The sequence below is a fragment of the Manacus candei genome, unplaced genomic scaffold (genome assembly GCF_025592945.1).
Source record: "Manacus candei isolate 608988 ecotype Guabito, Panama unplaced genomic scaffold, ASM2559294v1 h1tg000014l, whole genome shotgun sequence".
Lineage (NCBI taxonomy): Eukaryota > Metazoa > Chordata > Aves > Passeriformes > Pipridae > Manacus > Manacus candei.
In genome coordinates, this window is record NW_026138062.1 from 55,474,179 (window position 1) to 55,485,553 (window position 11,375).

General features: G+C 50.8%; 1 protein-coding gene across 1 annotated transcript; it reads left to right on the forward strand.

Annotated features, from left to right (window-relative positions):
• The first annotated feature begins 252 nt into the window (after positions 1–252).
• Positions 253–8,264, forward strand: TRIM45 (tripartite motif containing 45). Its single transcript, XM_051779705.1, has 6 exons — positions 253–615; positions 3,079–3,812; positions 4,786–4,915; positions 6,673–6,787; positions 7,010–7,136; positions 7,941–8,264. Exons 1-6 carry the CDS (start codon positions 287–289, stop codon positions 8,090–8,092), a joined length of 1,587 nt encoding a protein of 528 aa, XP_051635665.1. The 5' UTR covers positions 253–286; the 3' UTR covers positions 8,093–8,264.
• Positions 8,265–11,375: the final 3,111 nt, after the last annotated feature.

Here is an 11,375-nt window from a genome sequence, read left to right on the forward strand (position 1 = left end):
CGATGCCAGAGGAGGGGAGCAGCGGGCCAGGAGGGCCCTCCTGGGTGAGGAGGACGAGGACAAAGCGGACCGCGGGGTCCCTCCTGCCCGCCTCGGCCGCAGGAGGAGCCGCGGGCGGGGCGGCCGCGGAGTCCCCCGGCAGCCCCCGCCCCTCGCACCGCGGCCCCGGCTCCCCTCACTGGGGCGGGCGGTGCCGCTGCGGGCACGACCCCGTCGGGGGCGGCGGGGGCGTTCCCGCGGGATGCTCGGCGGAGCGTCCACGCGGGGCCCGGCGGTGGCTGCCGGCATGTCGGGGCCTCGCTGCCCGCAGTGCGCCCAGCCCTGGGTGTCGCCGCGGCTGCTGCCCTGCCTGCACTCGCTGTGCGACCCCTGCCTGCGGCGGCTCGGGGCGCTGGAGGGGGAGCCGGGGGGCGCCGCCCGCCCCGTGCTGTGCCCGGTGTGCGACGCCGAGGTGTCGCTGCCGCCCGGGGGCGTGGGGCAGCTCACCCCCGACTGCCTGGCCGGGACCCGCGCCGGGGCGGCCCCGGGCTGCGACCTCTGCGCCGACGGGGCGGCGGCCGGGCGGTGCCTCACCTGCGGGGTCCGCCTGTGCCCCTTCTGCTGCCGGGCTCACAGGTGAGGGCCGGCGGGGACACCTGGGCACCGGGAGCGCGGGGCGGGGCGGCGCTGTGGGAAGGGGCCCGCGCAGAGCCAGAGCGGCGAACCGGCGGCTCCCAGCTCGTTCAGTCCTCGGCGGGTTGTTGCCCACCACCCCCTCCCGGAGGATGCGCTGTACTCGGGCGGGGTAGCTGCTAGCATAGAATCGTGGAATATCTGGAGTTGGAAGGGGCTCACGAGGATCGTACTCCATCATCTGGCCTTGCACAGCGCAGCCCCAGGAATCAGACCATGTGCTTGAGAGCACTGTCTTCTTGAACTTCTTGGGAGTAGGCCCATCAGACCTATCATTGGCCATTAAGTCCAAAATCAGGCCACCCTTTCCCTATGGTGGTGTCCACATGCTCCTTTGCATCTCAGTTTAGTATTACTGGGCTCCGGGGAGACTGATGGGGCTCCATCAGGTGTGGGTATGGGCAGAGTACTTAGCAGGACAAGAGCTTCATGTGTTGTGCTGTCCCACTTTGGAGAAGGCACATCTTCCAAGGGAAAATGGGGAAGTTAAGCTGCTGGCCTGCCTCCCTCCACCTCCAGAACATTTACTGCAGTTATATGTAAAAGCACCCTTAGACAAAGTGAAAGAAATTAAGTGGAAGTCCTGCCTACTGTGGTTGGTACCTGCTGATGATCAACCCACGTGCTTGCCTGTTAGGTAGTGTAGGAATTGTTGTAGGAAGAAGAGGTGACTGCTACAGAGCTAGGAATTGAAGAGGAGGCGGCTGCAGTGGCCTTTAAGCTCGACAGGGGACAGGCAGCACTGTAGAAGAAAACTGATAGGAAGCCTGAATGGCCTTCTGAAGCAAGGTGACAGGCAAGGTCAGAAAAACACCCAGCAACACTAGACAGGGAGGCCTCAGCCTGGGTTAATCAGCTCAGCCTATTCTCTCCACATTTGCTGTTCCTTTCCACTTTATTAGCAAATTCTTACCCCAGAAAGAACAGACATATTCCTCTCTGCCCTGCCCCCCTGCAGATACTGGTGCCTGCAGGGAAAATAGCTTAGGCTCCAAGTTACCTTTCCACTCTGGGTGTAATTTTCAGCATACCATTCCGATTAGCTAATGCCTCATACCTCATGCAAGCTGCTGAAGAGTGATAAACCCAGACCTTGAATAGTAGCCTGCTGCACTGACAGGAATAACTGCAGAAGGGATAAACTGTAGAAAATTTGTCTCCATGATCCACTTTTTACTGCTATCATTTTTTCTCCCCACTAGCATCTACAGCCTTGCACTTTATTTAGTTGATGTCAGACTAGAACAAGGGCTGAGGAAAACCATTTTGAAATTATTTCCTGGTGTGTAGGGAAGGTTTTTGTGCATCTGAGTGCCATGGTTGTGCTCCTTGGGATAAGTGAGAGAGATCTTAGGCTGAAATCAGGGAAGTGTAAATTTGAAGGTTGTAATGCTAGAAAGGCTTTGAAAATATACTGGACCCAAGGGAGATTAGTGGCAAGGAAAAGGAGTAGTGTAAGGGCCGTGTTCTGCCCTGTGATGAGGTTGCCAAAGCAACTCTGTAGAGCTTGGTCCTTGGAGTGCTTTGCTTATGGCCTGGAGCTCCCACTGCAACTGCCACAAGTCACTAGTGCAGGAGACAAGGAAGGAGGGAAAGGTTTTATATCCTGCTCAATAACTAGCTCCTAGTGCCCAAAATAGCATAAAATAGAAATATTCTGGTGCTGCCTTGTGACATGGTGGATGTCTGGGTTATAACAGCTTCTTTGTGTCCTATCCTTGGTCTCTTCTGAGCAGGACCTCGCCTGGTGGCCAGAAGGAAATGGAGTTCGACTTTTGGAATATTAAATGTTTTACTGTTAGACTGTCTTCTAGCAGTGGCCTGAACTGGATTTTCCCTCTAAGGGTTATTAGGGCTCACTTGCCTTAGCAAATTTAAAGCTAGTGAAAATCCCTGGGCTGATGGCTGAGGAGCCTGGTACCTCCCGTTCCTCACCAAAAATGAGTGCTGGTGAGTGATTCTCTCTTAAGACATCTCCTGCCAACTCTCACTTTGCAGTGCTCACCGCCCTCCAGCTGCCTTTGACACAGCAGACTGTGGGAATCATTGTGACTATCCCACTTCTGTCAGGCTCCATCCAGAGGCTGCTGGCTTTAGCAGCCTGACAGCCCATCTCCACTGGCCCGTGTGTGGCCATGGTGAAACACACGATTCTTGTGTCTGAAAACAGTGCTCGCCAGGCTGTCAGGGAGGCTCAGGGAGAGCAGCCCCTAAGGAGCTGCTTGCAGATGCTGCCCTCTTTTGTGTGGATCCTTGTACTCAGGAGAGCACAAGTCCTTCAGTGGAGACAGGACTTGTGTGTGTACTATGACTTGCAGCCTGTACAGAATGGCGTTTGCAAAGGGCCTCTGTGTTTGCATTTTGTACCCAAGATGCATATAGTGATTTTTGGTTGCTCCCTTCTAGGAGACAGAAGAAGACAGCTTCTCATGCTGTGATGGAGCTGGAGAACAGCAAAGATTGCAGCCAGGCCGGGAAGCCTCTGTTGTGCCCTTCCCATCCCACAGAGGAGCTAAGGCTGTTCTGCGAGCAGTGTGACCAGCCGGTGTGCCAGGAGTGTGTGTTGGGCAGACACCGTCAGCACCCCTATGACTTCACCAGCAATGTCATCCACAGGCATGGGGACGCCCTGCGGAAGCTGCTCAAGAACACCCAGCAGCACATGGACACCCTGGAGGATGTGCTGAGCCAGATTGATAAGATGGGCAGTGCCGTCCGCAGCCGCGCAGAGGCTGTGGCCACAGAGATCTGCTTGTTTGCCAGTGGCTATGTGCGAGCGATTGAAGAGCACCGGGACCGGCTGCTGAAGCAGCTGGAGGACTTGAAGGTGCAGAAGGAAAACCTGCTGCACTTGCAGAAGGCTCAGCTGCAGCAGCTGTTGCTGGACATGAGGACAGGTGTGGAGTTCACAGAGCACTTGCTGATGAGCGGCTCCGATCTGGAGATCCTCATCACCAAAGGGGTGGTGTCAAGCCGTCTGACAAAGCTGAACAGCGTTGCTTACAGCACCCACCCCAGCGTGGATGACAGAATCCAGTTCTCTGCCCAGGAGAGGGCAGGGCAGTGTTGTGGCTATGTAGTTTTTGGGGCCGTTCTCAATAAAGTGGTTGATCCAACCAGATGTACCCTGCATGGGGAAGGTAAGGGGGTGCTGTGCCACAGCTGAATGGGAGTGCACCGCTCCCTGAAGTCACCTCTCTGCTCTCTGTACACACATCATGTGCAGCTTAAGGCACTGTTGGCTCCCTGCTATCCAGGCATTGACTAGGGTCAGAGGTTGCATTGCTTGCCCATGGGAGCTGTGCTGGGGAGGGAGCCAGACAGTTATTCTCATCCAGATGTACAGAGCATGCTGGAACTGCTCTCCACACCATCACTGACCTCAACATGGGGCTAAGGTGCAAGGAGAGCAACCCTAGGCCAAAGACCACAGTTCACTCAGGGGATGAGAATGGCACCTGTAATAGCAGGACTTGCCCAAGCTGTTCTGAAGCATGAACCCAGGCAGATCCTCTCTGTGGCTAAGCGAGTAGGTTCATTCCCATTACAGCTTCTGCTGAGATTGCTGTGGGAATAACTGGTGTTGATGGTTTCATGGATATTTGCTTACTAAGGACTTGGAGTAGAGCAAGCAAACAGATAATGTTCAGACCAGCCCACAGTGCAGCCAGCTCTGGTCAGTAATGGCCCGTGCAGGGCAGATGAGACAGACCTAGGGCTCATTTGATCCCTTCCATGCCCAGCTTTAAGTGTTAGGGTCTCTGGGGCTCCACACTGCACAGTGGGGCTGTTCCTCCTCCCTCCGTGTTGTATGGTGCATCTTGAGACCTTCTGGGAAGGTGCCAGCTGGGCTTAGAGTGAAGGCAAGAGGGTCACACTGGTCCGTACAGACCTCCGGGCTAAACCTGCTAAACATCTCTCAGTGCCTATGGCTTCCACTCTTTCCTGATACCCAGTCATATATTGACTTTTCCCTGTGAGTGAGAGGATCTGTACACCTCAGAAGCCAAGTCCTGTTTGTGTTCTGATGGGGCTGCAACACTGCAAAATAGGTGGGAGGTGGGAGCCATGGCTAATATGAATCCTTTCTGGTCCTGTGTCTCTGCCTTGCAGGTCTCCACAGTGCCCGTCAGAACCAGCGGGCTGGCTTTACCCTGCTCTGCAATGACACCACGGGGGAGCGGATGGGGCAAGGAGGAGAGGCTGTGCAGGTCACCATCACCCACAAGGACAAGAGAGACTGGTGGGTATTTCACCCAAGAACTCCCTGGTCACTGGGTTTGCCTTTCTTTTTCCCTTGCCCTGGCTCCCTCCTTGGTCAGGCAGGTGGGAGGATGTGCTTTAGCAATGTGGGTCAGAATCTGTAGAGGAAAAGGCACTACTCTTCTTCCCAGATGTATAGCAGTGCTTCCTACTGGTTGTAGTAGAGCTTGACAGTGTTGGCTCAGATATGTCTTGAGTCTTTGAGAGTGATTTGGGCTTCTGAAAGGATTCAGCTCTCAGTGGGTGTTGCAAGACACTGCCAGAGTGAGTTGTTGCTCCTTCTCACTCCTACTAGCAGACACCCAGGGATCCTGCTTTTGGTAACACCTAATAAGCATAAATCATCGCAACCCCTGGCTGGCTGTCCCAAGTCAGACAGACAGTTTACCAAGCTTAGGAGCCTCTGACATTTGATGGAAGTGCCTAGTTCATGTTCTGGAGAAAATATCTGTGTTGTGACTTTGTCCTTTTTACCATAGTTGTAAGCGTTGAGTACTTTAACATGTTTGGAGGTTTTCTAGCAAAAGCAGGAAAGGCTGCACTTGAGCTCATGTTTCCACAATGAAAATTACAAAATGTATCTATTCTGTTTTACAGTAGCTGGAACTTGTTCCAGGAAGGTGGGATGACCTGATAAAAAAAAAAGGGACAGGATGCTAAAACTCTTTGCTATGGGGGAGTGTTGACAAGGCACACAGAAGCAGTGCTGGCTGCTGAGATGCTTATCAATAGAGCATCGTTGTTCAGGAATATTGTTCTAATGTACCTTCCTTCCTTAAGTGCGCATACAACATAGGAAGGCGTGTGAATGAGGGTGAATTTCACTTGGCAGGGTAGAGGTCGCTGTGGCCACATTAACACAATTTCTTGCTCTTGAGTGTGTGCAGTTGCTACATCCATTGCTGAAAGCTGTCTGGCTTTGCTTTGAGGCACGACAGCTGCAGAAGAGTGTGAAGTATCACCACACAGTTCATGGCAGGAAATTATGTGGGCAGCTGTATTGATGTGAAATGGTGGGGGGTGGGGAATACAGGTTATAAACTGTCATCTCATGGGGCCCAAGAGACTAATTAGTGGGGATTAGCAAGAATACCTTTCTCTATGCAGAGCTGCCTGATAATTGTCTGTGGAAAGCTCTTTCCTTCTCTCTGGAGCAGGCAACCAGTCCTCAAGTAACTTGATGCTTTCTTCCTGGCACTCTGTTCACAAGGATTCCTTGTGAAACCCAATAAGCTTCACTGTGAAAAGGGAGTGTTTACCAGCAGGGACCTAGAACTGCTCTGAGCATTGAAGAGAAGAGTGGGGTCAATGTAGTTGGGACAGTGATTGAAGTGATTCAAACATGCCCTGTTATATCCTGTCTTCTTAGTGGGTTTTTCTGGAGGTAACTGCTTGCTGAAGCTGTGACTTTACCCCATTTCTGCGGGCTCTTATCTGATGGGATAATCTGACCTTCAAGTGTGCTGTGTGTCATCTTCTGCCTTTTCAGTGTGCTACAAATCCTTGCAGCACAGCTAGCTTTGTGTGACTTCCTTTGTATGGTTATTGCAGCTTCCAGTAGCAGGTGTGTGTAAAAGCCACTCAGTGCTTGAGCATGGCTCATATATCCTTTCAAACTTACTTGAGGCCAGCAGCTGCTGAATGAAGAGCTGACTGCAAATCTAGGCCAAACTGTGGTTCACATTTAGAGCAATTCTCTGCCAGTCACTGACTTCTTGGACTTCTCTCTGTTTGCAGTGCGGTCAAGCCAACAGTGTGTGATAATGGTGATGGGACCTACTATATTTCCTACAGCCCTGAGGAGCCAGGCTTGTATGCTGTCTGCGTCTGTGTGAAAGGGCAACATGTGCAGGTAGCATTTCTTGTTTCTCTTGCACTGCTTCTTCTTTACCTGCTTTTCTTTTCTAAGTATTTGCTGTAAATCTCTCTAAGGATTACCTCTACTATATAGCAGTTTAAGACTGGGCTCGGTGGTCTGTGACTGACAGGATCACCCAGCTGGTGTTTGAAAATGCAGTCAGAAGATCTGGTAGCATCCAGTACAGCAATCTCTCTGTTTGCTTGTCCACGGCAGGGCTCTCCGTTCACTCTGACGGTGAAACACAAGTTCCGTGAGCACCAAGGTGTGTTCCACTGCTGCACGTTCTGCTCAAGCGGAGGGCAGAAAGCTGCTCGCTGTGCCTGTGGTGGGACCATGCCAGGTGGGTGCTCAGCTTTCCCCACACTGCTGGGATCTGGAGAATTTGTTGTCCTCCCTAGTGTATGTGGGTGTGAGTCGATACTCTGGCCCAACTCCTGCCTTGCCCATGCACCAAGACTGTGATGAACTGTACATACATGTGTGACTGCAGCAGTAGAAATGCAGCAGGACACGCTAAAGTCTTTGTAGCACATCCTATAGACAGAGACCTGTGCAGGAGGTGGGGCAGCCTTTCTCAGTGAGGCTGAGCAGCATTGCTTCTGTACTGTTCCTGTTCAGTGCTGGCATGTTGGGAGGTTGTGGTCTGTGTCACACAGTGGGGACTCTGGAGAAGTCTGGGGGGATTCTGGACTCTGGAGAAGCCTCATTCCTTGTTTAGGACAAGAGTTCAACTCCCTTATTTGTTTAATCCCAACCAGCTTCCCAGTCCTTAACCTGCATGTGTCATTCTGTGGTTTGCATGTTTTTAGTATAGATCTGACCTCTTCCTTTTTCTGCGCTTGGTCTGTATCTAGCTCTGGCCATAGCTACTAGCAGCTGGCATGGGGTTCTGGAGGTCCATGTTGGATTATTCAACAGGGAAGGGGATAGAAATCTTCAGCTTTCCGCAGCTATTGGGCCAGGGCAGTCCCCTTTGGGTGTTCTTCTTTCTTTATGGAGCCCTGACAATTTTGGCCTTGAATATGCTGTGTTCTCATCAGCACGCACCTCTCCATTTTAGAGAAGTCCTGAGGGCAAAGCCTATAACACACTGGTATTTTCTGGCCCACTTTGGGTTGAGCTGCTGGTGCCTCTTCTCTTGCAGGTGGGTACCAAGGCTGTGGCCATGGACACAAAGGTCACCCTGGCTGCCACCACTGGTCGTGCTGTGGACAAGTGAAGCAGAGCTCAGAGTGTCTGGGTGGGCCACCCAGTGACACGTCATCCAGGAGTTTGCTCAGGACAGTGGCGCTCTGAGCAGCCAGGTGAGCTCCTGCGAGCCCAGGGCGCTGCTGCTGGCTGCTGCATGAGCACCAACCAAGAGGATCCCTGTGATCACTGCATAGCCTCGCTGCCAGAAAACTACGTTGTGGTGGATGTGACCTGAGAAAGGGGGATGAGGGAAAATAAAGTTGTGCCTTATGTTCCACTCAGAGGTGTGTTTGCAAAGTTATTTTGTTGCTTGAACAGAAGCAAATTCTGGGATTTGTACTGCTGCCTACACTCTTGAGGACTTGTGGCCCATGGGGCCATGCTCTAAGGGGAGACTCAGCCTGAACAGTTACCTCACAGGGGGTTCAAGATGTGTCCTATTCTGCAGGATTGACAGCCTAAGCTGTCCTTGATGAGACCAAAGCTGCTCATTGGGGCACATTCAAAAGGGTTTGTGGTCATGCCTTGGGAAGGCTTGGCAGCCTGAATATGGCTTCTGCCTCCCTAGATATGCATCTGAATTTCAGACTTGGATGTGTGCATATAGCACAGTTATGCTTCTGGGAGCTGCTCTTGTGTTTGCAACTCGTATACTTTCTCTGGGTAACCTGTAGTCTCATTATACCCTCCCTGCAAAGTAGGAGCAAGGCAGGTTAGTTATGTATCTGAAAAAAATCCAAGAAAAACTCATGGCACTGATAAGAACAGGAATTAGAGTGTCATCCACCTGGTCTGTATGTTTTCCATGGAGATGGTGTGGGACATAGTGCTGCTGGCAGTGATGTGGGAGCCAGGAGAGTACCCAGCTCACCAGGGGAAGAGGTGGGGGCATCAGTAGGGCCTTTGGCTTGGAGTTTGGGCATCAGCAGGAGCAACAGGTGCAAGTTTGCAGTTGTCTGTCCTGAACTGGGGCAACTGGACAAGAGCAGCATAACAAAATGGAATACAGTAAAACCCCTGGATTTGGCTTGTGTGGCCTTGGCAAGGCTCTATTTACAAGGAGAGCTTGTCCCATTTTCCATCATCATCATGGCTAGGCTTCGCGAATGAAGATTTGGGAAAGGCTCTATCCACATTTGTTACAATCCCATTTTCCACAGGGGAAGGGAAATGGTATCTGTGATGACAAACTTCGAACTTCTTTGGAAGGGCAGTTGCTAACCTCCTGGTTGCTGACTGCTGCTTGTCTGGGTGAAGCAGACACCCTGAATACCTTCCTTTACAAAACACAATGGTGTCATTGAGACTGGGAACACTACTGCCCTGGGGGTAACCTTGCCAATAGGTGTGTGTTGCTAGGGGATCCTAATACTGCCCAGGGATCTGAGGACAAAGGTCTGACTTTTGATCATCTGGGGAGAGGAATGCTGCTCCAGTGTCAACAGCAAGGAGTGGTTCTTGCTTTCTGGATTATAATAGCTGGCTTGTAAATAGCAGAAACCTGTGCTGTCTGTTTGCTTGCTCAACCTTAGAAGTCTCTTATTTGTTGTCAATCCTCTTACAAAGCCAGTTTTGGAACTTCTTCCCAGCAAAGGAGATAGATATCCTTATGCAAATCCTTTTTATAACCTTCCATTAATCATCCAGAAAGGACTGTCAAACAATCAGGGAAGGTTAGGCAGTTTAAATCTCCAAGTTAGGCAATTTAATTCTCCCAAGTTGCTGACTCTGAAATTTCAAAGTGAAAGTTTAGTTTGAGTTAACCCTTAAGGGAACAAACAGTAACTCATTCTTGCTATGTGCAGAGTCAGTGCTCCATACAGAATGTGATGTAAACCAAAATGCCTCATTTTCTGTGTCTTTCTATTTCTTTTCCCCACCCCCCATATGTGTGTTGCTTTTTCTCAGAGCTTACATGCTGTGCTGGAGAGGGAACACATAAGGACAGCACTACCTTCTAGGCACATAATTTCTGCCTGAAACCATCCTAGTCCTCTCAGACAGTGGAATGTGTTTTCTCTTTGTATTAGGTATCCCTTACACACCCTGTCGCTGACATTTTCCAAGAAGCTGTTTGTGAGAATTACACCAGCGACCGTATAAACTCTTCAGGGAACTGCAGCTCTACATTTGACATGGGGAGAGTAGGTTTTGGACAGCATGGGGTACTAATCCTGCCAGGGTCAGCCCTGCTATTGATTTTTTTCTTTTTGTTAAACTTGAAAGCTCAGTCAGTCTCAAAGATTATAAAGTACTGACTGGCTATCACTGTGTATTTTGGCAAACAGGGCTGTGCATGAGGATATCTTCATGAATCATGTTCAGAAAAGACATTTAATGACCTTGGTCATTTTGGGGGGTTTAGGTGTGAGTGTCCTCCCATTGTTTGCAATGAGTCCTTCCCCTTGGTCTTCATAATTCAGAATACATTGCAAATTAATACATCCTACTGATGTTGATATACCAACAGCCCAAGATGGGCTTCCAATGCTCTGTTGGTGAGAATAGCCTGGGGCAGGTGGTAGATCAGAAGGTGTAGTCAGTCTGCTGGGCTATATTATGTTTTTTTCTGACCAGCTGGTCCCTGAGATAACAAAGGTATTTTCAAGACAGATATACATGCAGTGCTGACAGAACTGCACTGGTAGATATTGATATTTTTTCCAGGACCAAAGCTCTTGTTGATAAAATTGCCTGTCTCCAAAATTTGTGGGGAAAAAAAAAAAAAGGGGATGAACACGAAGAGGGGTTTTGGGAGTCAAGAGAAGAGGGATTTACTCCCTCAGTAGGGAAAACAAAGTGTAGCTGGAAGTAAAATGAGCAAGAAAAAAGACTGTGGAAAACCCAAAAGGATGTCTGCAGCCTGAAAAACTCCATGTAGGGTGCCTCCAGAGTCAAGTATCATGCTGGGATATCTCTCCCTTCTCAGAGAGGCAAACCACACTGGTGACGTGGCTGCATTTGTAGCTCTGTGCCACCAAGTTTGTCCCAGAAGATCTCAGGAACAGAGCAGAATCTGGCTCAGACAGGCTTCTTGACCTTCCCATAGCAGGAGGTGATTCACAAGGGTTCACTTACTGTCTGGAGTGCCACGTCAGGACAGATCCTGCCAGTGGCTCACAGGCAGTGTAGAGAACTTCGTATGTTTCCAGAGAAGGGTGGCTCACCACCTCCCTGTTTTGAGAGGTGAGGGCTTGTTCTGAGTGCTGCTGCTTCCAGCTTCCCTTCAAGGGCAGGTGAGGCTGAGGACAGGTAGAGCTGATAAAGCAGTGTCAAGCTCTCCTCCTTCCGGACCACTAATGTTCCTATTTCTGGTGCTTCTCAATCACTTCTTGACATCATTGTTACAGATGTGGGATCACAAGGCTGGAAACATGTTCAATGTTTT